Source organism: Cyclopterus lumpus, chromosome 1, assembly GCF_009769545.1.
Source record: "Cyclopterus lumpus isolate fCycLum1 chromosome 1, fCycLum1.pri, whole genome shotgun sequence".
In the NCBI taxonomy this organism is placed as follows: domain Eukaryota; kingdom Metazoa; phylum Chordata; class Actinopteri; order Perciformes; family Cyclopteridae; genus Cyclopterus; species Cyclopterus lumpus.
This window is the reverse complement of record NC_046966.1, coordinates 17,013,122-17,038,842: the sequence shown is the minus strand read 5'-3', so window position 1 is coordinate 17,038,842 and position 25,721 is coordinate 17,013,122. Positions and strand designations below refer to the sequence as shown.

General features: G+C 41.7%; 3 protein-coding genes across 3 annotated transcripts in view; 1 reads left to right on the top strand and 2 right to left on the bottom strand.

Annotated features, from left to right (window-relative positions):
- The window catches only part of gstcd (glutathione S-transferase, C-terminal domain containing), a 49,705-nt gene extending 44,562 nt beyond the window's left edge, over positions 1-5,143 (bottom strand). Inside the window, exons 1-4 of the mRNA XM_034533540.1 lie at positions 4,983-5,143; positions 4,390-4,820; positions 3,121-3,579; positions 1,483-1,752 (exon numbers count right to left, since the gene is read on the bottom strand). Of these exons, the coding sequence (XP_034389431.1) occupies positions 1,483-1,752; positions 3,121-3,579; positions 4,390-4,809 (1,149 nt within the window). The 5' untranslated portion in view covers positions 4,810-4,820; positions 4,983-5,143. The remainder of the gene's footprint in view (positions 1-1,482; positions 1,753-3,120; positions 3,580-4,389; positions 4,821-4,982) is intronic.
- Positions 5,144-5,300: 157 nt separating this feature from the next.
- On the top strand, positions 5,301-12,016 carry ints12 (integrator complex subunit 12). Its single transcript, XM_034544997.1, has 7 exons — positions 5,301-5,461; positions 7,983-8,147; positions 8,265-8,435; positions 8,875-9,056; positions 9,224-9,383; positions 9,529-9,672; positions 11,201-12,016. The coding sequence occupies exons 2-7, from the start codon at positions 7,992-7,994 to the stop codon at positions 11,756-11,758; spliced, it is 1,371 nt and encodes a 456-aa protein (XP_034400888.1). The 5' UTR covers positions 5,301-5,461; positions 7,983-7,991; the 3' UTR covers positions 11,759-12,016.
- Positions 12,017-12,101: 85 nt separating this feature from the next.
- arhgef38 (Rho guanine nucleotide exchange factor (GEF) 38) lies at positions 12,102-24,563 on the bottom strand. The gene is made up of 14 exons (XM_034544385.1): positions 24,250-24,563; positions 20,209-20,393; positions 18,934-19,051; positions 18,700-18,847; positions 18,573-18,590; positions 18,182-18,381; positions 17,922-18,058; positions 17,577-17,681; positions 17,355-17,474; positions 16,063-16,437; positions 15,840-15,977; positions 15,162-15,363; positions 13,514-13,815; positions 12,102-12,740 (listed from the first exon to the last, which is right to left on the bottom strand). Exons 1-14 carry the CDS (start codon positions 24,452-24,454, stop codon positions 12,558-12,560), a joined length of 2,436 nt encoding a protein of 811 aa, XP_034400276.1. The 5' UTR covers positions 24,455-24,563; the 3' UTR covers positions 12,102-12,557.
- Between the last annotated feature and the right edge of the window lie 1,158 nt (positions 24,564-25,721).

Sequence of the window (25,721 nt, the reverse complement as noted above, 5' to 3'; positions counted from 1 at the left end):
TTTAATGTCTGATTTCAACCTGCCATGAAAACTGTCATTTGTGCACGACTAAATTCAATCCAGCAGCCTGGCATGTTAAAGGCACATCCCATCCTGACCACCCAGCTCACTCGCCTCATCCAAACTGTCTAAATACTGCTCCTTTGCTCCCTTCCCGTCACTAAAAAAAACAATTGTTATAGACACTTAGCCAACAGGAGTATCTCTACTGAGAGAGCAGAGCAACAAGGCCAAGTGAACAGTCTGAAAGCTTATAGTGAGAGGATAGTCAGGGCTGAGGAGACAGTCTCCTTGTGAACAGCTGGGTCTGCTTATCTCCTTCTGGAAAAGTGAGGAGAAAAATTTGAGCAGGGGCAATATTTGGTGTGCTGTAGAGCTAAGAATGCTATAAATGTGTGTGACTGTGTGTGCCTCTGGCCAATGCTTCCTGAGGGAACTGCAATTTAAGAGCATGGACACATTATGCTATTGTTGAGTGCCGTCCTGTATCTTTACAATCCACAGCCATTACTATAAACTACCTAATCTGACTATAAAACTTTGTTTTGTTTTGGACTGGATTCATTGTTTTTATTGCACCCAAAACGAGCATAAGCTGAATGTGCATTGTCTGCACTATTGCAAGTGGCGACAGGATACACTGAATTGTGCATTTTATAAAAAAGGCACTGAGGGCAAAAGTCACCTTTTGTATTAGTTTGTATTGATTAGCGAAAAATATTGTCATACAAACAACCACTGTGAGAAGAAAATCATGTATACAAACAAGAATCTTAAAACAGCCCAGTTAAAATGTTAATTCTGTGACTGAAAGCATTTAACGTTTAAGCACTGACAGAAAGGCAAAATATTTAATGATTAAGATAGTCTGCCAGAAGCTAAAAACATTAACTTAGAGCTAGACTCTTGAAGGTACAATCAGCAGAAAATGGGTGCATGAAATTACAAGGACAAAGGAGCCATATACGATATTCAGAACATTAATATAGCAACTATTATCTGTGTATAGATATACTGGAGTCTAACTGAGTGGGTTATCAGAGCTTCTCTATGTTTTATTGACGAAGCCGGCTAGCCGTATGTGCTTTTAGTGCATGTGAGCGTGCCCTACTGGCTAGCTCACGGCCGCTGCTCTGCACTGCTCTCATACGGCGGTTACAGCTGCTAACGTCATCCCATCAGCCAGAGTCGTCGCGAAAGCGTAACACCCAACCTCCGGTTCCCCCTCAGCTATACACTGTCAGCACGTTTGTTGTTAGCTACAAGCCCACGGCTCAGGCGTCACCATGTTGAGAGCCATTGAGAGGCAATCGAGATGTTTTCAATCTCGTATTATGCACCTTTCGCAACCAATTGAATTCCTGAAACCCTCAATCTGTACTGTGAAGGGACACTGGACGACAGCTGCTCACATTTACAGATGTGTGAGAGCATATTTTCAGACACAGAGATGTAAAACATAATGAGTAATATATAATTTACTTGAAGTTTAGTCAGTGTCGGCCTGGGGCCGCCAACAAAGTGAAGCTGTTCAGTCATCTCCTGGCCTTCTTCTTGCTCCAATAGGCTAGTTGAGATGTCCTCTGCTGAAGGCCCTGGGAGGCTGGACGTGAGCACGTGGGGGATGGAAAGAGCCATCCCACACTCCTTGGAAGCCCGAAGGACTCCAGGTACCTCCTGAACACAGCCGTACCAACGCAGCAGGTAGGTGAGCTGATGTAGAGAGCTTGCAGCATGTGCTTGGAGGGAACACTATGAAAGAAAAGAAAAAGTAACAAAAGAGAAAAGGGGGAAAAAACAAAGAAATATTGATTAAGTGACTCATCTGACATGTCATCTCCAGTGGAGCGAGATGTCAGGTTCCACTAGAATTCACTCATCACACTGCACTGGTGGACGGATAGACACGAGGGGCCGGCAGGAAAAACATCAAAACAGCGTTGGCAGGTGGGGAGGGTAAAGACACAAACACGAGACATGATCAGAGGCGCAGTGTCACTGTGTGCGACTATGTGTGGAAGAAAGAAGAAAGAGACGGGGACACAGACATAGAGGGGGAGGGGGCACTCTGTAGTGCGATAAGTGGGTGGAGTGGAAAGAAGCCGCTGCGGCCGCATGCATCGTGGACAGTGATGGCCGTTAAGAGGAGACACGCTAGGCTGAGTGTGAAACTAGAAACCACTGGAGCACAGCTGACAACTAAAAGCCTCATTGTGAGAACTTCAGTTCGTTCCCACAGTCAAGGAATAGTTGGAGACGGCTGAAGGGTGAAATGGAGGTTGAGGCCCACTTCACTGGCTGACGGTGCAGCATTCCTGATCAATAACAATATACCATTCAACTAAATAGACGTGGTACTCTCTGGTCGCTGCTATGTAATGAATATTCAGAGCATGTTCATGAGCTTTGGAAGTATTGCAGTATCTGTTTTTAAAGTTAAGAGTTTTAAGGAAAATATAAAAACACCCACCAATTCTTGATAGGATGCAGAGAAAAAAAAGAACATTCCCAAAGGAAGTTAATTGAAATGCATTTCAACCTTCTGCATTTGAATAGAAACCCTGAATACACTGTTATCACTCTTTGCCAGGTGGCTCTAGACCACCTTTGAGAGCAGAACCTGCGCCAAGTCTGAAGCACAGTCTTCTTAACTCAAGTTTCTGCCTGGATGGATCTGAAAGGAGCCGGGTGTACTGCCTGCTCACCCTGACCAGAGTGTCAAAACCATAAGACATGCATAATTAGACCAGTCATCATAATAAAGATAAGTCAGTAAATACACATATGGTGCCACCTGTACAAGGTGACATCAGACTTAAGTCATGTGTGCTACTGTTTATGTTGGGACAAAGCCTTACATGGCTTCATGTCATTGCTCACAGCACAATAATGGGTGTATTGCTTGACAATATATAGTCAATTTGATACAGTTCACAGTGTGTCATGCATGGAAAGTATAAGGCTTATAGAAGAAACATAGACATCGATAATAACCTTAAATGAGCATTTTACATCTATTTATGGATCTTAATTGTGCAATTACTTAAGGCAGGATCCTTAGTCCCAAGGGTTCATTACTGACAACACTCAAACATGAATCATAAATTCCAAAGCCCTTACCAAGTACTGGTAGATGCATGGCAGCAGCACCACATCAGTCAGAGTGAAGTACAGCCCTTCTGCAAACACATGCTTCAGTGGAGGCAGGTCTGTGGTCTTCACTTTCCTGATCTCAGAGTTCTCTCTGGTGGTCAAAGTTGGAACTGAATCCACGGACAGCTTGGCCAGAGCTGTCCTGAGCTCAAGTCCATGACTGACCTGAGGCGATTGTCCGGGCTTGGACTCAGTTCCTGGCTTCCCTTTGCCTTCAGGGGATTCGTTCTTTTTGTTCCGTCTCTGCTCTTGGAGTTTCTGTCTCCGGATCTTGTCATCATTGTGGACTTTGACAGGCTCCGCTAACCTCCACTCGAGGGTGAGGATGGAGAGAGGCAGCTGCTGATATTGATTTGTGGGATCTTTGAGGTGTTCTTCAACAGCAGAGGGGATTCCAATTTCACACAGTCTGGTCCACTTGCTCACCTGAGAGCAAAGAAAGAAAAGATGTTGAAGGTTGAATACAGCAGGGCCTTTAAAAGTGCTCAAAATAGAACATCCTTGTTGAAGTGTTGTAATATGTTATAATCTGTAAACATATCATAAGTATATTGCTGCTGACACTTTCTGCAAACTCTAATCTAAAAAAGTACATTGACCCATTGAACTTTTTCGTCATAGTAAAATAAAAGTTAATTTGGAATTCAAAACTTAGCAAGACCATGGACCCATAGAAACAGTTTAACAAATGAGGGCTTGCAATTTGTGTGAGATGATTAGTTCAGAATTGGGAACCAATGAAGACTTTGACCCACAACCAACTGAACAACAATGATAATGCTGTATTTTAAAAAGGTGCATATTAAACTTCTCCTCAGAAGTTACTGTTGAAAACTATGTAACTTTGAACTCAACTGTACCACAAGTGTTGGGGAAATTATTTGAGTTTTGTTTGATGTATTATTATTATTATTATTATTATTATTATTATTATAATAAGTAATTTGAACAATCAATTTTCCCTATGAATAAAACCAAATGATGTCTTTTTCAGGAACATACTGATAGATTTATAGTTGTGTATCAATTCCTTTCGAGGAAATTATTAAACCCATAAAATCAATCAAGTATGACATCATTATGTACCCTAAATATGGATAGCATAATGTCACATCTCAGGCACTGCTTTCAATGACATTTAAGTTTAAAAGGGACACATTTAAAGTGTATTGTAAATCAATGGATTTGGGACTTTGTTTACTTGTACACTTATGCATGTCCTTGTTTGCCACCAACCTCAGCACAAGCCTTCAGGCAGGTCTTCTTGAATCCCAGCAGAGCCAACACATCCTTTCGAGAAGGCTCAGCCTCCAGGGCCTTGTTGATGATATGTCTCAGGACCACCGCCAGCCCTGCCCTGCAGAGCATCCCAGTCTCATCCAAAACAGCAGGGAGACGACAGCTGTCCACCAACCGGGGCAGATCCTCCAGCTGAATGTCAGACACTTCCAACCCCTCTGGCAGCTGGCTCCTTAGTGATTGGGAGCTAGCAGGTTTGTTGAAAACGAGGAACACTTTGAAAGACTTGCACTCGCAGTAGGAAAGGAGAAACAGGGTGATGGAGGTGTGCAGCGGAAGACGCGACTCCTCATTTTGGCAGCAGACTTTCAGAAAGAGGGAGGGAGGCTGCTGCTGCTTTTCCTCGGTGTGCTTCATCGTCAATAGTACTGTGAGGGAGAAACAAACAGAGAGAGATTAACAGGTGACGTTAATTCACCAACTAGCTTTTGGAAATGTGTTCAGGTGACTTTTCATGTATGGCAGCAAGAACGTGTTAACTGAAATACAACGTAAGGATCTTACGTAAAATTACATTAATAGATACTTACAACAGCTTCAGCAACGTGGATACACACACAGGCAACTTCAATGAAAGCACGTTGTTATGGCACACGCTTCCTGTTAGGCTGCTTCTTCTTTCCTCGTGTTAAAGCTAGGTTAGCTCCACAGCCCCACCTACTGTCTGATAGCGACACGTACGAATCAATAATAAAAAACCAAGGCAAAATATTAAAACGTTACTAAAAAAAATAGAGATCGAATATTACATTAAATATAACATATAGAGTGTAAAGCTATGTATTCTTTTTTTTTTAATAAGACCGATGTCCACTCAAAGGTTCCGAGCGCCTAGATTCCGGACATATTTAATGGTTGCACATGTAAACGACGACGGCTTTATACCGCTCTAGAAATCCTAAGGAGGGCTGCTCCCCGGCGTCTCATCTAGGAAGTATTCACTTGTAGTATTCACCAAAACGAAACTACTGGGTTCAGGGGCCGGTTTCTAGAAGAAGCAGACTGTGAGGTAACGTACTCCAACTGAACAAGTATGACCTGGTCACTTGGTTTTATAGCTGACAGTTCACAGGAAAGGTAACTTTAGCTGCTGTGGCGCTTCACAGAGCAACCAAAGGAAGTCGTTGTTATGGGCTGAATGTCTTCCGTGCGGGATATTGTGGACCCAACACAGGGGCGACTTTTAGTTCCGACCACCCTGTTTAGCACATGCGTATAACATCTTATTTTTTAAGCCTGTATCATTGCCCTTTTTATCCCAACTTATATCACACATGAAATCAGCCACATGCAGCCTTGATTTTATTCCTACTAAATTTCTCAAAGAGGTTATTGGCACTGTAGTGCCCAGTATTTTATTAATTATAAATAGCTCCTTAGCAAGTGGTACTTTCCCATCGATTTTAAACATACAATCGTACAACCTCTTTTAAAGAAACCTAAGCGTGATCCTTCTGTTGTTTCCAATTTTAGGCCAATTTCAAAACTTCCATTTTTATCAAAAGTTTTAGAAAAAGTGGTTTCAACACAACTCCTAGTTTTTATGAATCATAATAATATATTTGAGAAATTTCAGTCAGGTTTTAGAGCACTTCATAGCACAGAAACTGCCCTCCTCACGGTAACTAATGACCTCCTTTTTAGCAGCAAACAGCGGGAGAGCGCTGTTTTAATTCTTTTAGACCTTAGTGCAGCTTTTGATACTGTAGATCACGTCATTTTAATCGATCGCCTCAAAACCTGGGTTGGCATCAAGGACACTGCACTTGGCTGGTTTTATTCTTACCTTTTAGAAAGATCGTACTCGGTCACCATAGGTAATCACTCGTCTTCCACGACTCACATTACCTGTGGTGTACCACAAGGTTCAATTTTAGGTCCACTTTTATTTTCTATCTACATGCTTCCACTCGGCCAAATCCTCCAGCGACACAACGTATCTTTTCATTGCTATGCAGACGATAAACAGATATACCTTCTGCTGAGACCTGGTGACCCAGAGAGCCTGGCTGCTGTCTTAGATTGTCTCTCTGACGTTAACTGCTGGATGGCTCAACATTTTCTTCAACTCAATAACTCCAAATCAGAAGTCATAATATTCAGTTCCCCAAACAATAACACCAGTCTCATCAAGAGTCAACTTGGTCCCCCGGCTGCTTATTTAAAACTTGTTGCCAAAAATTTGGGTGTAATGTTTGACTCAATTCAATTTTGAATCATAGATCAAACCAATTGTCCAATCCTGCTTCTTTCAATTAAGAATAATCTCAAAAATCAAACCCATATTGTCACGCTCAGATCTGGAAAAAGTCATTCATGCACTCCCTCCTTTCCGGCATAAATCAAAAATCCATCTCCCGCCTCCAAATAGTCCAGAATGCAGCAGCTCGGCTTCTGACTGGTTCTAACAGACGGCATCACATTACTCCAGTCCTGGCCTCTCTCCACTGGCTCCCTGTTAGTTTTAGAATTGATTTTAAGATTTTGCTGCTCACTTTTAAAGCACGCCTGGGTCTGGCTCCAAGCTACATCATTGAAATGTTAACCCCATATGAGCCTTAGATCCTCCGGTGGGGCCCTTCTGGCCGTTCCAAAGTCAAGGCTTAAATCAAAGGGTGACCGTGCTTTTGTCATCAGAGCCCCTCGACTTTGGAACGACCTACCTGAGGGGATAAGACTAGCAGAATCAGTAGCTTCTTTTAAATCACTTCTTAAAACCCATTTTTATAGAACTGCTTTTAAGTGATGTCGTCCTTTTATGCAGTTTCCCCTTGTTTCCCCTATTTTAGTTTGTCTGTTCTGCTTTATTTTATATTTGTAATTTTCTATTCCATTATTGTGTTCATTGCCTCATGTATTTTTTGAAATGTTTACTTGTATTGATGTTATGTTTTTACCTTGCTTATATGTAGAGCACTTTCTAAACTCTGTTTTTAAAGGTGCTATATAAATAAATGTATTATTATTATTATTATTATCTTCTGTTATTTTATGATTAGTGCAAAAGTATAAAAACAATGATTGTATGAGAGACACGAACAGGAAGGGACAGGCCTGCACTGAAGGAAAAACAGGCATTTACAGATACATATTTAAATCCTACATAATAGTGAATGTGGATGGAAGATGTTTGATTTAATGTTAACAGTTAAATCTGATAAAGCTTAATGTGAGAATGAACCTGAAGAAGCTTAGTAATTCCAGATAAGATGCTGGAGATGCAAAACATTTTGTTTACTGTCGCATTGATCTGTATAGATTTAACCCTTGAAATGATTGAATTGATATTTTGTTCATGGAATCCATTTAGTATTTTGCTGTATTCATTCACGTCTGTATTTAATCCCAAAGCTCTTAGCCAAGAGAAATGTCAGTCCAAGTCAACACTGTATATAAGGCAGCTACAGCTTTTGTTTTTACTTTTTATATTAAAATATATGTCATTTGTTTATCATAACTTCTCCTTAGCAGTGGTATTTAATACAATTGTACTGAAGCTAAAAAAGCTGACATTATTTTATGATTCCCAGTGTTTAGCCATGGCTTGTCCTGTCAGTCTGGAGCTGGATCCAATCTTCCTAAAGGGACTGAGTTACCTGCACTCCAAGAGTAAAGACTCGGCTGAGAAACTCAAAGCTTTACTAGATGAGTCCCTTTCAAGAGGAGGTGACTCGTCTTACCGTTCATTACAAAAAGTAAGGAGTTCATTACGTTTTTATATTCATTATTGTTCATTTCTATTTAAATGTAATTGTAATGTAATTTACACAACTGAATGCCAATTATTATGTGTTATCATTGTGTATCCTCAGGATATAGAGGTGTCCAAGGGGCCTGTGTCAAAACTGAGCTTAAGTAAACAGGACTCAAAGTCCTCCTCAAGTTCCTCGTCCTCCAGCAGCAGCAGCAGCAGCAGCAGCAGCAGTAGCAAATCCAGCTCGGAAAAAAGCAAGAAAGAGTCAGAGAAGAGACCTATCGAGAAGGTACGAAATAAATAGACTCTCCAAAATAAATTTAAAACCACGTAATAATAATGTTATGTCTTTGAGACTACGTTGACCATTGTTATGAATTTCATTTTACAACTAGGTTCCAGTCCTGTTTTACTGCCTGTGAATAATATTACAGCATAAATTGTGACTGTCATGTCAAGATCAACTGCATGTATACATCTGTCATTTTATGTCCAAATAGAGAGGACTATTTTTTTCTTCTTCATATTTTGGTTTTCTTTGAGACTTACAACACTCTATTGCAGAGCTGCACTCTTAGACAAGAAAGGCCGAGCAGATCCATACAGTTAGTGAGCTAGTAGGATAATCAATAAAATGGCTATAAATTGACAATGTTGTTACTCATGACATTGATGTCAACATGCATTGTCCAAATGGAATTTTTTCTTTCTGTCTTACTGACAAACAGGTCAGGGTTGAAGTGACTGAGGTGGACCCTCCCAAAAAACCTCGTTTGGAGAAACCGGAGAATCGCTCTTCTCCAATTACCGTTCAGACGAGCAAAGACCTTCTGCCAAACATCAACGACTACGATGAGACCAATGCTGATGACTTTGCAATGGAAATGGGCCTGGCTTGTGTGGTTTGCAGGTAGATCTTAATTATTAGCAAATGCATTACATGTAGTTGTTGTCTGGTACGTGAGGTTCCAGATGTTAAATATGCATTCCAATCTAATAATTTATATTAGTTCTACTTAATCTTTGAGATAGAAAGGTAAACTTACTAGCTTGCAACATTTTTTTCCATTACCTAAGACAAATGACGGTGAGCATGGGAAACCAGTTGGTTGAGTGCCAGGAGTGCCATAATCTGTACCACCAGGACTGTCACAGGCCCCAAGTGACAGACAAAGAAGTGAATGATCCACGGCTTGTGTGGTATTGTGCCCGCTGCACCAGGCAAATGAAACGTATGGTGAGGAAAATAAATTATAACCCAGTCTGTATGTATTTCTTAGTGCATCATCGTTGATTATGTGGCTAATCAGTGTTTAGTAATGTTAGTAGTTTCAGTATTGGTATTTGTTCGGTCTAAAACTAGCATTGTGTTTGTCCACTAGGCCCAGAAACCTCCACAGAAGCCATCTCCTGCATCTGCATCATCAGCGCCTGTTGTCAAAGACACACTGGTGAAAAAGACAGAGCTTAAAGCCAAGCCTGACACAGCCAGCACCTTCCAAGCCTTCAAAAGAACAGAATTAAAGGTGTGTGTGTGTGTGTGTGTGTGTGTGTGTGTGTGTGTGTGTGTGTGTGTGTGTGTGTGTGTGTGTGTGTGTGTGTGTGTGTGTGTGTGTGTGTGTGTGTGTGTGTGTGTGTGTGTGTGTGTGTGTGTGTGTGTGTGTGTGTGTGTGTGTGTGTGTGTGTGTGTGTGTGTGTGTGTGTGTGTGTGTGTGTGTGTGTGTGTGTGTGTGTGTGTGTGTGTGTGTGTGTGTGTGTGTGTGTGTGTGTGTGTGTGTGTGTGTGTGTGTGTGTGTGTGTGTGTGTGTGTGTGTGTGTGTGTGTGTGTGTGTGTGTGTGTTAACTAATTATAGCCACCTTTTGTTTATCCACAATAATATGTACCGTTATTACTGGTTGTAAATAAATGGACTTTATAAGTCTTCCGACCACTCAAAACCCTCACACACGTATTGACACAGAGATGGCAGAGACAGCCAGGCAAGGTGCTAAACTACTCATCAGGATATAAGCTAATGGTCTCAGCTTTCGGGAGCAATATAGCGTTCAGTAGCTTGCCCAAAGACACTTTGACCTTTTGTGCAAACGACTCTAAAAGGCAGTCTACATAAGTCCCTGCTAAGTAAAATGAGCAGAAAGTAGACATGAGACCACTGACTTCTGTTGGCAGTGTTCCTGTATAGTTTCATTTCTCCAGAGGGAGTAGGTTTTAAAACTGTTCAGAGTACTTTTACTTATTGGAGTTCACGATGGGGTTATTTTGACTGCAAACATGTTGGTTGCCTTTTTAGTGAGTGATTTGAATATGTTAATTCAAGGCACTGTGGGAGTTTTGCTCAAGCAAGGTGAGGCATTGTCTAGTTTGCAGGTAACTGCTGGCATATCTTGATGAATATGTATTTGCTCTACTATGCAATGATCTGAAGACGTGTTAAAACATAAGGCTGATGTTATTCAATTAAGTTTTGGGGTTACTTTAGTCAACAAATCTCGTGGAAACATCAAGGCCAACACATTCTGTCTCAATACTTTCTTCTTACTGGTAATGGTTCAGACTTTGCTGCATTCTCACTTTGTGTTCTCCTAAAAAAAAGTCCATCATAAAAATCCTCTCCACCAGAACATATTTATTGGTAACATATAACATGAAGCTGGAGAAGAGATGGGTACATACCAACGCTAAATGATTACATGAATTAAATCCAGTAATGTACTGGAGGTTGCACAGATATGATGTGCATCTTAAGTTAAACTATCTCTCTTGCCATGAATTGGTAAATAAGCTTCCGTTAATAAAACTTTGCCATACACTATTTATTTTTTTTTAAGAATAAAAAAAGCACCTGCAGACCTAAATTATAGCCTTTATAGCCTTATAAAGTAAACTCCTTTCATGAACGCTGAATTAATTTGGTTGGCATTTGAAATAAAGGCAACTTCTTACGATCTCAATCTCAAAACTTTGAAAGTTATTATTGCAATATGACAGTGACATTTTAGGCTGTTGAATTGGTGGTGTACTGTTATAATTGTGTTGGCTATTTATAATTTCAGGCATCTGCAACATCAGCCAATCCCACCAACAGCAACTCCAGCTCCTCCGGCAGCGGCCTCACAGGCTGGGCTGCATTTGGCGCGAAGACGAGCCCATCTCTAGCTGCCAGCTCCAAACTGGGTTCCTCCGGCCCAAGCGGGAGCCACAAGACCTTGACGGCTCCCTCTGGCCAGAAACCCGCCGGGCTGTCTGGGTTAGCAGGAGCCAAATCAGGACCTGGGAGTGCCAAGATTACCGGGAGTGGCAACGGAAATGGCTCGAGTCAGGCGCCTCTAAAACCTCCTCCACCACTGACTCTGGGTAAGCAGCCTCTGAACCGTTCATCGAGCAGTGAAAGCCAAGGCAAAGGGACCGCTTCATCAGGAGCCGGCTCCCCGAGCGGCTCAAGTGGAGGAGGCAACGGAGGCAATAACGGAGGAGGTAACGGGAATAATGGGAATGGGTCAAAGGCTGCACCGGGGGACAAAGCACCAACGTCCCAAGAGTCCCAGCTCAACGCCATGAAACGATTGCAACTGGTGAAGAAGAAAGCAGCGCAGAAGAAACTGAAGAAATGAGTAGAGGGAAACCAAGAGGGGGAGGAGGTGTGAGAGAGTAGAAAATACATGTGGAAGTCGTGCCAGAGTATTGTGTTTGTATGAAAAGAGCAACTGTACATGAGTAACACCATCCAGTCAAATACTTGAATCTTGCTTTGCATAAATGCTGCTGGACTGTGTACCTCGTTCTGTCCAAATAAGTCTGACCGTTGAAAAAGTGTAACTTTTCATCAATAAACAATAAATGTCTTCTTATAAACTGGCATTAGCAATGACTTCGTAGCATGTGGTGTCCTTGATTGAGTATCGTTATATTCTGCGGGACAAATGGAGGCTTGATCACGTTTATTCATTACGTAGTTGTTCAAATATAAATTATAGATTTCTTAATTTCACATTTAGATATATACACTTCATGTATGAATCGGTTCACATACAAAATTAACTTCATTAATTATTCACTTCATTATCAATATAAACTCGCCAACACTGAAGTAAAAAAAAAAAAAATAGTGCTCGGCACAGTGGCCTGTATTTTCCTACCATTATTTATGTTAATCACAGATTGCTGGTCAAGTCCCATTGGTGAGCTCTCGTTATGATATTCTGAAGGCAAAGCCGATTCAACACTTTTGGTATGAGACATATACGATCTAGTGATAACTGATGCACTTTTGACTTTCACCAAGCAGAAAAGTGACATGGTTTACAGTCAAGACTATTTAAATTATGTATGAAAGTGTAAGTGAGTTTGTTTAAAATGCCACAAGTTGGTTTTGTTTCCTGGATATGATATGCATAAAAACAGCGCCTCTGTTTATGCGTAGGACATCCTGCCAAGGTAGTTGGCAGGAACGTATCCCTTCTGTCCGTTGGCCTCGGCTAACCACCAATCCTTATTGCCTCCGAGGTCACAGAACTGAAGGATGCGGACATGCTGGTACTCCTGCAAGGTCAGCTCCTGGTCACAGCGGGCTTGAAATGCATGCACGGCATAGAACTGTGGAAAGAGACGCAAATCAGATGTAATCAGCAGCGAATCTAATTTTACGGTTCGAAAAATGTGACAGCAGTAGTTGTTTTTTTGTGTATAAATAGCACAATCTTAATTTGCACTGACGTCATTAAATAATATGTAAGTGTATTCTCCTATAATTCCAGAAGGTGGCACTGTTTATTAACTTTCCACATGGACAGGATATATTCCCACCAGTCTTATCACTATCTACTGAGCCTTATAAACTTAATGTGTTAAGACCAATAACTGTGTCATGTTATGATGAAGATCAATCATATTGGGTATACATAGCAGATGAAGACTCACTGGGAGGACAAAGCCTTTATGGCCACAGTGACGGCACACTGTCATCATTTCATGTTATTCACCCCATTTAATTTCGATGCAAGCTAAACAGAGACAGTGTGCAGAGGTGTACTGGCCCTCTGTAATTTCATATTTAACAGGTGGCACTTATGGCCAGTTTAAGTTACATGTTGTTGTTGTTGTTTTATTGCAATTATGAGGTTTATGTGGTGTGTGGTATGATGTGTTTCAGTTTTTCACCCTATTTTTTAGATTCCTGATACTGCTTGCTTCATTTCAAAGTGTTGCACATTGTTGCACGTTAGCGTGCTTGACAGAGCCATGTCGTGTTTCTGCAACTGTTGATTTCATCTTCTGGACATTGACTGTTGCTGATCAAAGATATTGCACCTGTCCCTCCTTACAACGATATTTATAAAGTGCACGAGCGTGTAGGCCACCGCACACACCTGCTGAGCCTCCGCGTCTTGTGTTTCCTCCAGATCTTCGGGGCTCTCTTGCTCCCCCTGCAGTCCAGAGAGGGTAGAGCCACTGTCGGTGGTGTTGAGGCTGAAGCTGCGCAGGCTGCTGCTGCCGCTGCCTGACACAAACAGGCTAAGGTCGTCGAAGTCCTCATCCAGCATGGCGGCCAGCGGCTGCTGCTGCGGCTGCTGCTGCGGCTGCTGCTCTTTTGCCATCTGGCCGGCCCGCTGCGAGTCCCTCAGAGGGTTGTACTGCTTCAGGAATGTGGAATAGACATAGCCCTGTGTGCCTATAGCAGTGACACAAAGGGGCAGTCAGTCAGGATGCGTGACCTCTCTGAGTTCAGTCAAATTGAAATAAATACATTCTCACTTTCCTCTAGTGTTATCTAGCAATGCAGGTATCTTAAAGAAGTGCATATTTTGAGATATGTATCTCTTAGATTTCCTCGATCAGACACATCAAACACTGAAAAATCAACACCGCATCTCTTCTCAGAAAGTGTCCCACTTCCTCTGGATAATCCACAGAACAGCCTGTTAACCATTTCTGTACAAACTAGTTCTTTGTTAGGCAGTTCCAATAAACAATTAGGTGTGTGGATTAACCAGATTACCCAGGTGTATGTATATAGTTTTAATTATTTAAACATGGCAATCAAAATCCCATTCACAATGTAATTGCGTGGAGACTAATCAAAGAAACAACAAAACTCATAATAAAAAACAATGTTTCTCCATTTTGTAATTTGGGTGAACTGATCCTTTAAGTATATAACAGTGATGTAAATAATGGGCAAACTGCACTTCATAATACATTTTTATTTGTTAATAAAAACGCTTCATAAAAATAAATAAGTTTCATCTCTGTACGCATTTGCATCTGCTTCAACAATCTGAAATCCATGCAAGGGAACTAAGGAATGTGTAAACGTGAAGCAAGCATATTCATAGTGTTGATATCAACAGGAGGAACAGCACCTTCTTGGGAATGCTTCTAATCCCAGAGGAACAGACAAGTCTGTGAAGAATATACTTCGTACCGAGAAACATTCTAACACTCATAAAAAAATAACTTGTTATTGCCGAATACAGAGAGGCGTGCAAGTGTCATCTCTCCGTCCTTGTTTCCCCGATACCCGTAGGGAGAGGCTTTGTACTCTAGGCAACACTGCTTACAACACGCTGTGGTTTGTTCCAAACAAGACACTGGGATCTCAGGTGCCTCCGCGAGACGTGGAGGGGAGATGGAGACAAGCTACGGAGTTGGCCCTGTTGAGAGGCAACCATCTCCAGAGGCAGGCAAAGAGGTACCAGCAACCATGACATCACAGGAGCCCCTGGGACTCATTTTTGTGCGTTGACTTGTCAGTGTCAGAAAGTAAAGTTCCGTGTGCCGAAACAGTCGTCGAACAGATGCAGGTATATTCTCAGAGGAATGTGCAATAAAGGAGACGTATACCAACAATATAATATACCTGCAGGTTTAATAACTTAATTCACCTTGTGTGTCTTTCTTCTGACTGAGCCAAGAGTTACCGCTGCCTCATGGGTCTTTGTCCTTACACACACACACACACACACACACACACACACACACACACACACACACACACACGTACACACACACACTTGCCTCCAGTGCGAACGAGCCAGCGGCTGCTGCTGCCTGATGGGTCTGTGTCCTCCACCAGGGCTACCAGCTCTCCCTCCAGCACGCTGAGGTCCTGCTCCTGGCAGCCATTACACTTCCTCTTCAGCTGGTACAGACGGCTGGGTGGATATGCTGCCAGCAGCCAGGCTCGCTGGTCCTCGGTTTGATGCTGCACCTCCGGCATCTAAAGGACACAAAGGGTGTAATCCTGTGAAGTGGGTCTGGTGTGTGGGCACATGTAGGCACATCGTTGGTTATCATTGTCTGAGGTTATTCTAAGGAGAGGCGGAAGGTAATAAGCTCCTGGCGGTCGGAGAAAAAGATCCACTCACATGTCCGAGTACAAGCACGCTCGTATATAAGTACTGGTGTTTATGCCGACACACATAGAGATAAACTTTCCAAATGCCCCAGTTAATCACAGCAATGAGCTGTTCTCTGGCGGCCTTTGATGCAACTTAGAGCTGCTCATTTTGGGCTTGGAATTGGTTCAACAAATGTAGGAATACAGGAATATGTGTGACTTTTGTTTCAACCTGGAGTTAATGAGAATGTTTACAGGCACTTAATGAATAAACCAGGGCTCTAACTAGGATAGATTGCAGACTATGATGAGCATTTTCTCTCGATGTGAATAATCTTTTCTAGATTCTTTCTTACCGCTAATTTCTTGTCCCGTTGTCTCTCAAAGCTGACTTTTCGCTCCATCAACTTCTGTGCGTTGTCCTTGACGAAGGTCAGATTGTTCAGCTCGTCCATGATGCTGTTCTGCACTTCAGCAATGTTTGACAATGGAGCCTGAAAAGACAAACAAGACACACTTTAGTTTCAATATTAAACAGACTGAAAATGAATGAGTGTTCTTTATGTGTGGGATCCTCACTGGTAGCTGCTGTATGGATGGGGCCAGCAGTAGTATTTGATCCATTAGCCCTCGGAGCAGGGCCACTAGATACACCACACAGTTTGTCAGGACAGTATAGGCGGCCTTGTTGAACCTCTGCAACTCCTCCACTAGCAAGGCATTGAGAGCTTCATAGTCCCTCCTGGCGGGACCGGGTGGGTCTTCTAACACCAGTGAAGGTGAGGAAGAAGTGGTGGATGACGTGGACGAGGATGAAAAAGAAGAAGAGCGCTCCAGGCGGCTGCAGTAATCGAGCAACTTGTCATATCGCTTCTGGATGAGCTTCTGTGGAGCGGTGAACATGCCTTGCAGGGAGGAGAGGGGGGCGAGGACCAAGCGCTCCATGCTGTCTTTCTGCAGCAAGAAGTCAATGAGGCAGGGAGAAGATGAATAGAGAGTTCCAGTATTTACATTAAGTATTCTCTGTACATGTAAACAAGCAATTTTACCGTACTTCTGTGCGTTTTTATGTGAATTTTATATATAAATGGCTTTTTTTCAGAATACAGCAGCATCTCTAATTCCCAATAACCTTCCATAACAGGAGACAGCAAAGTACGCCGTAACATTAACCGGAGCTGCTACAGCTTAATTTGCATGCAGAAAAGCAAGATGTAGTGATGTTTTTCAGCTTATACATACAGTAATACTTAAGCAGACATTACAGCTTTCGTCTTTCATAGTGTGGAGCATGTAATGGGTAGTGCTAAACATAAAGTAAAGAGAACAGTTTGGTGAAAATGTTCTCTTTCCTGAAAGCATCTACACCCGTCATGTTTTCATTATAGAACACACAATGGATCCCCTTTCATACAAAATAAGTCTGTCAATTTGCTTCTTAGAGTGCCGATACCTTTCTATCTACACTTATTTTGTAAAGCTTATTACAGACGTTGGTTTGTGGCTGTGCAACACAAAGGATCTTATTCAAAAGGTATAGTCATCTCAGAAATGGAAGCAGCGCGATCCACAGAGAGAAGAGGACAGGAAATGGAAGGTGGCTGTTACTGAGGGACCCAGTAGGAAGGTTAGAGGATTAATATAATAGACAGAAGACAAGCAGCTGTGGGCAAAGTGACAGATGACTCACAGTTGGAGGGTGAATGAGAGGTCATGTAGGAACAGGACAGTGGAGCAAGGACAGACACACATATAGAAGAGTCAGGGAGGAGAGGGAACAACTGGGCTGTAAAGTAAACTGTGCCCTGAATAAAACTAATAACATGGCTGTTGTTGTTGTTATTGTAAAGGAAAAAAAAGGCACATCTTACAAAGTGCTTATATGGGTCATTTCCATTGTTTTCTGAAGAGCCGTTTGTGTGATTTTTGTTTGGATCCTTGATGATGTCCTCCATATCCTGGACATTCTGAACAGCTACTGACACCATCTCCTGCAGAGCGGACGTCAAGGGAAAACGTCTCAGAAAGTGAACAGAACATTTCAAGCCATTAAAACACACACTTTGCAGCAGGACACGCGAACATGAACCGACCTGAGTGTGCTGCAGGTAACATTGAACATTCTTGGCCAGCTGCCTCACAGCCTTCTCCAGACTCCTGAACAGCTTCTCCTCTCTATCAAATATTTCATCTCTCACCTACAGACAGAAGAGTTATTCAAATGTGCTTAAATAGGAGCTAAATACCAAATATGCATCTGCCTTGCGCTATTAACAACTGCATAAAAGCAACAATTTGCATTTCAATAATGTAGCTTGAGGCCTGACGTTTTTATTTATTCAAACTATCGTGTTTATTTGAACAAGCCTCATAACTTTTATTCCATGTACTCATTTGTATTGCTGTTAGAGGGTGAGGAGGGAAAACTCGTATTTTACCTGTGGTTCAACTCCAGTAAGGATCTTGAGATAGCCAGCAAACCTGTCTCCTTTCTTCCGGATAGAGTGGATGTTGAACTTGTTAAGTTTGCCCCTCAGTGTGCCTTCATCCTCTACTAACCTCTTGTACTTCGTAACTGAGAATGAAAAGAAACCAACATTGAAATGGAAGATAATCTCCAAAGAACTAGCTCTGTTGTCACATGAGTTAGCAAAATCACAAATTTGCTAAATAAACAGACATGAATGTGAAAACTCACCTATATCTTTGCGTCTCTTGAACTCGTTGATGTTAACGTTGATGATCTTGGCAGCAGTGAACGCCTCTTGCAGCGGCTGATAGTCAGGGTGACCTTCAGGTGTGGCGTGCCACAGCTCCCCGAGCAGCAGCGGGTACTTCATGATCCTCTGCACCGGTTTGATGAGCAGTGAACCCATGTTCAGTAAGTTGGGTTTCCCTCTGTGGGAATAAATGTATATACAGGAAACGATTATTGACATGAACTGAACGATAGAAATGAGATTTGTAATGCATGACAACAAAAATATAACCACAACTGCTAATTAAACACCATAATCAAGTCATATATTACAATATATGTATATGTAGAATTCAATATGAACACCATGTTATCACTAAATTGTACTCACTCTTGGTCATAGATTGTCCTGTAATTACAAAGATATAAAAATAAAACCCAACGTTAAGAATATCAAGAAAGTCATAATATGATAAGATTATGAGAAAAACATATATGAAATATGTGAATTGACTTACTTCAGAGCTAATACACATGTGGTGAAATGTTGCTTTATTTCTTCTTCTTTCTCATAGGATTTGAGTGACATGTTGGCATCATCGTGATGGTAACAGTAAATCTTATATACATCTTCTATAGCTGCCTTCGCCTGGATGAAAATATCTCCTTCAAAAAGAAATAGGACGTGAGATATTTTTGTCGAACACAAACCAGAGCACTACAAGTCAGCAAAGGTTCAAATCAGGCGTTACCTATGACAACTGCCTCTGGATCAGGCTCAGCGACGGCCTGGTGCAGTCTGTGAAGGAGCCCTGCAGAAACTTCACACACTGTCTCTGTGTTGGTGAACAACCTGTCTACATCCACAACCTGATGAAGGACAAACAAACATTCAATTGAAACCAAGATGAATATCTTCTTGTAGTGTTTTTTCTGTCCAAATGTGTGCCAGACTTACTGCATAAATAAGCTGTCATTTATATGAATTCACCTTTATTTGAACAACCCAATGCTGATTCCTGTGGTACATTATATTTGTATTACATATTTCTCACCGTTTACAAAAGCTGCTGTGTTAGCAACAGCCAATATGATCGCATACGTCACACAAATGTTCAATAAGGGGGTGATTATTACTCATGTATTAAGTCATATATCATGACGCTGTAGCAAGCAAGACAGTTAAAAGAAAAAATTGAAGAATCCAAGAGGCATATAGATAATATTGTCTAAATCAAATGAGTCTCCAGCAGAGAGCACACTTTACGACTATCTAACACTTAAGTCCACTCAAAATGAATTCCCCCCGTTAGTTTCTGTGTGCCGTGCTGAGTGTGAAACGAAGGAATTTCCACTGTTAGTTGAACTAATAATTGTTTTCTTCTTTTGATTTGTGCATTAGAGCTTGAGAAAGGCGCATGCCTCAGTAATTGTACGTGCCCTCGTTTGTTTATGCAAAGGGTCTGGAGGCAGCTGCTGCCAGCTTTAGATATTCATGCTATTTATTTTAGTTTAGTTTTAGCAAGGAATACAATTCCATAACCCATCATTTAAAAATGCTTGAGGCTCTCAACATATTTATTTTTAAAAGGATTTCTATGACAGAATCTTCCTTTCTGATTAGATCAGACTAACATGTGTTCTGTGGTTTGTTTGAACAAGCCTCATTAACCTTTACAGTAAATTAGGCCTTAAAATGTGTAACTTTTAATTTAGAAACACTGAGATCATTTGTTATGAAATAAATCTCACGATCTTAGTGTGTTAATAAGATACTGTTATGGCCGGGGTTAATGTTGTACATCGGGATTTTATTGAAAGGTGTGTCAAGATGTACAACGAATAGGCAGGTGACACTGTTGAACATCAACCTTTTCTCAGCAGGCAGCCAGTTGAGTATTAACACTGAACTTTACAATTAAGAAAATGTCACCATTAAAAAAAACATTGTAGTATATGTAAACGTTGGTGGAGTTAATACCACATTAAGCCCCAAGATTCCATTGGAGGCCCTGAAAAACATGTACCTGCAGATTCCGTAGAGGCTGGACCACCTCTCTGATGCACAGCTCCAGGTCTGTGAGGTAGTCCTTTTCAGTCTGCACCAGCTCCTGAATGACCTTTGCCCTGCGGTTCATCTTCCTGGAACGGACCTCCTCCGGGTCCAGTGCTGGAGAGGGGGGTGTGGACCGGTCGTGTGGAGCCATTTTCTCTGAGAAAAGTTGACATTATAAGATTGATATCAAATAAACAGGTGGTTCGTTGCTCACATTACAATGACAGCATCTGGCCCAATGAGTCAGAAGGGTCGTATAAGGACAAAGCAAATGTATGATATTGTGAGCATAAAACTACATGCTGCTGTAAATCTGCAATTTCCCCCAGAAACTATGTGTTTGCCAACATTTCAAGCCATCTGTGTGCATTATCTAAAATGCTGGTAAACAACCTCCCCCTGTGGGCTGTGCATGCTTGGAAAAAACAACATCTCTTCTAAAACATCGGCTTGTCGCCTGAGCACCCATCAGTATTTCACGGGGATATAATTATTTTGACTCCATCGCCAAAAGGCCCCACTTAACATGCCAGTCAGGCTCACACCTCTTTTCTTTTTTTATTGCCCTGCTGTCTAATCAGTGTGGCTGCTCTGTGCTTTGCATGGCAGGCAGGAGTGTCTGTTCAGGGAAGAGGGATGCTTCCTTGCTGCCTAATCGACGCCACACACCACTGGGGAGGGGAGGGGGGCAGCGAGGCTCGTGTCAGGTTACAGAACTAATCGTGCCGCTGATGTAATGCTCCGTCGTGCTCAGGCATTCCATCTGCTCAGACTGGGAGTTTGCAGGAGGAGTGGCAGACAATGATGAACACACACCTGAATATGCAAGGACACACACAATGATTCACATAGAAATACACACACACACACAAACTAATTTACCCACCTCCGCTTACAGCATAAGATTGGACAGATAAAGTTCAACTTAGTGTACATACTATTAAGACATTTACAGTATATGTATGCACCATTTTATGAAATAATTATATGTGGCACATTAGGTGTCTTGCGTGCTTTAGTCCAGGCACACCCTTTGTAGTCACATCTTGTGCTCTCATTAATTTGATTCTGGGTTTGGAGCATATCTTGTTTTATTTTTGGACACGATAATAAAGTAGACCAGAAACTAGCCAAGAAAGTGAGGAAGTCGCACCGTCAAAGAAAACAAGTAGGACAGGTGTAGGGACGTTCATTTTTTGCGCCTTTGTTTCCTCATCATTTGATTAAAAGATATCTTGTTGGAGGCAAAAGGACGTTGCAGGTGCTATGAATGACAGCGTAGCTGTGGGGGAAAGGAACAGTAACTAGTGGCTGAAGCTGACTCGGGCCAGTGGGCAGTACTTCCTCATGAATGCCAACACTGTACGGATTGCGTTCACACATGACTGACTGAGATCTGATCACATTCTGCTTGCAACGCTGCAGCTTACATTATACATTTTCCTAATATTCAAATGAGAGAACATGTTTTTGTATTTTGGTATTTCCTTTTAATACTTTATTTAAATGCCTATTGTGCACTGTATCAAATGAAGCTGCCATACTCTCTTCCCCCACTTTTCATCCCACTTTTTTTTATCACAGCTTTCTTCTGAGTTCAGCTCTTTTGTCTGTGGGTAAAGTCAGTGTCTACAGCACACACATATAACTGAACTGTGAAGTCATACATCTTTTCCTCCAGTAGTTAATAATTGACTGATAAGACTTTAATAAATAGTCAAGGTCATCTGTAATAAAAAAAGGTCAAGCTTTGAAATGAATCCTTGATAAATATGAATCCACATTGTGTTGCAACAAACAAACAGTTTTACTGATTGATGTTATGTAATATAAGTATCACATTGATGTTTCAACATTATCATGAAGTGTCACGTGTCAAGAGACCCCAGAAACACTGTGAGAAAAATGACAGATTCATATTCTATTTTCAATCTGGTTTTCAGCCATTTTCATAGATCATTAACTTTAACTCCAACATTTGTCTTGATAAGAGAAGTGAAATAAAGATTCTCTTCAAAGCACTTTGAATTCTGTGTGAAAGTTGTACCGTTCGCAACATGGCCTTTAAAAAAATGATCCCGCACTGACACATTCACAATAAAATAACTGAAACTAAAATGTATCGTAGCCTATCTGGACTCAGCAGCAGATCTGTGCTGACTTGTGCTTGGTGAGGTACGGTTGCCGAAACAGGAGTTCCCATGAAAGTGGATACAAGGCCTTTCACTGTTCAGCCCATTGAATGGAATCCAGTCGACGGCCCCTGAACAGAATACAAGGCATGGTGTATCGTGTATCGGTGGCAAGAAAAATGACACGCATGACTTTGCCACACAGCAAAGTGCACAATGGGATTTCTTTTCACTGCGAATACTGCAAACACATTTTGGATAAAGTTCACTGAACGCCTAAAATTGTCTACTAAAACCATTCATTAAAATATGAAATTGAATGAAAGTTTGACATTTATCTTTTAAAGTATGTTAACGTTCATTGTGTCTATTTGGAAAAATAATCCATAAAGAAAACAAAAGTCTCAAGGTGACACACACGCAGTGAGAAAGACCTCCAACGTGAAATACATATGAATATTTAGTTCAGTACTGTCATCTCGTGTGAATTTCGCACTGGTAAATCATTGTCAGAACTATTAAAATGTAGTGACTGTAAATAATTTGACATAGTGATGTCATGTTGCCATGGTTCTGTGGCTTGCCCAACCTGTCTGACGAGCAGATGAGATGGGCTGTCGAGCAGCAACTCACATGTTTTCTCTTTCGGTGAAGTCATCGTTCTGTCAATATTTGCAATGGTAATACCACTGTAAATATGTAATGCAGCTTGTCAGGTGTGAGGCTAAAGTCGAATAGGGCGGGTCATTGGTTTACTGAAAACACCCCCAATGTTATTTGACAACCCCGCCGCCATTATGCAGGTTGGTCAAGAAAACAGAAATTGCAAAGGAAAAGAGAGTGTCTCCATTTCATGTAAACAGAGCTGATGCTGATAAGGCAAAGTGTGTGTGTTTGTGTGTGTGAAAGCTATGTTATCAGTGCAACACCAAGTGAGAAGAAGGTTACAAGCTATTTTAAACGAGCTGCCACTCGTCATGTTGGCATGCTATGCGTATTGTTCACAGGAATGGAAACCCTGGAACAGGTGGCACAGGAAAGCCGACATACTTATGCTAATTTTTAATAGTAACCCCCTGATGACACGGTGATGTCAGTCATTTTGCCTGAAGTGCAGCATTCCCAGTCACAGCGTGCACTCAGGTGAAGGACAGGTGAAGCCAGTTTTTTCTGAAATGCGGACATGTTTGTGTGTGTCAGTAAAAAGATGAGGTCAGCAATTGTGATAAGACAACACACAGCTGGGTTGACAATCACAACTCATTCTCCATTCCTGCTCGTTCTTTCCTCAATTAATGCAAATTGTTGTGATGTATTCAACGTTAACCAAACTGAGAGAACAAAGGTCCGACATCACTTGAAAGTCGTTTTGATTAAACTTGGTTATGAACATTAATCTGAACATCCGTCCTCACACGTCACTGCTGTCTCAGTCTTGTTTACTAGCTGGTCTGGAACACTTTTAAAGCCACTCCTCTGTGCCTGAGTTTGGAGCACAGTTTGCATATGTGGCTGCATCCCTGTGGGAGTATCTCCTGCTCAACACATAGCAACACAACAGGTGCCCAGGATCCAGCAGTGCCTAATCTATGAGCATCGCTGACACTGTTGTGAGCTGGGTTAGTGGAATAAATGTATGCATCAAGGTGTTTTTGTTTTGTGTCATCTCCATCTGTATGTTGCCATATGTTTGCCCTCAAGCCATAGATCTCTTAAAGGCCATCGATAGTAGACACATTTATCTGAAAGTTCTCTAAAGTATGTTATCAACAAGTTTGCAAAGTAAAGAGTTGAGAGACTTTTCACACTGAGTGTTGGCTCACGTGTGTGCATATTGTTGCCATAGTTCTGACCCCCAGGGAGGTCAATCGGTGGTGTACCTTTAAGTTTATCGCTGTACTCCGTCTTGTCAGACTGACTCCTCCTCACCAGCGTCCCCAGGTTGAAGTCCCCCTTGGCCGAGTCCTCAGCCACAATAGTGTCCGTCTTTCTCCTCTCCAGGTAACGCAGGAACACGGGCCGGTTCCTCCTCTTTATCACTTTGTCCTTCTCCTTCTCAACCCGGCTTGCCTCATTGGGATCCATGGTGAGGCCTTCAGCTCCCTTTTAGAACCGTCAAGGAAAAAAGAAGGGGAAGAGGGACAGGAAGAGGGAGAAAGAAACAGAGGGGGGGGGAGGGAGGGAGAGAGGGAGAGAGAGAGAGAGAGAGAGAGAGAGAGAGAGTGAGAGAGAGAGAGAGAGAGAGACTGGGAAGTGCAACAGGTGCAGTGTTCACTGTGCACTGACTGTCAGCTCTGCACAGGTAATCTAGCTCCTCCCTGCCTACCTGTCATGAGAGCCATGTGGCCACACCCCTCCACTGCTGCGCTGTGCTTCGTCCCTCTTCTGCTACACTATGACCTATCCATCTCTTGGGTCGCGCGGACAGGTCTGCTTACTGTCCCCAGAGTGAAAACTGAACATGGAGAAGCAGCATTCAGTTTTAATGCACCATATATCTGGAACAAACTCTTAGAAAACTGCATTTCAACGCTCACTTCCTTTAAATCAAGGCTGAAGACTGTTTGCTGTTTGCTGCTGCCTTTTATTAAATAAATGATTATAAATGTCTTACAATACACTCTTGTTTTTGTTGTCAATTCTCTTGGGTTTTTAATGTTTTTAATTGTATTTAAATGTCATTGTACAATGTGATTATTTCTCCGATATAAATACAGGGAGAAGGTTTGAGGACAGAACAATGACCACGAGCTAGTCTTATTTTACTAAAAATTAAAACTAAATGTCCTCAAAATAAAATGCATGTGATACCTCACCGAGAACACTAACACTGCTAGACAATTAAGTATTTATGTAAATAGCCAAGGTGCTGGAAATCCTGTGACGCATACGTGCCATTACAGAGAGTTTAATATTTACACAGTTAATTGAACATTTCATTTACACTCTGAAAATGAAGTGATTAAAACAACCTCAACGTACGCAGTTTATTTCATCACAGCAGCTGCATGGTACTAAAAGTTTCACATCACTATTGTACGTCAGCTAAAGTGCAAAAGGGTGTTCAAGTACACGAAGCTGCTGCATTCTATCTGTGTTGACTAATTGCTGTGTCAGGTTCGTGGTTTTCAGGGGTTTTGAAACAAAAAGGGGTTGTTTGTCAAACTGTGATAATCATATTATCATATTACAAAACATACGCTATTTTCTAAGCCTTTGTTTCTCTATAAAAACCTATACATGTACACTCATAAAATGTCCTTTCTGGTTATGCAGGAAATTTATCAACACACATGCTACCACAATGATTTATGGTCATAGCAACCAGATACTGCATTGCACGTCAGAACAA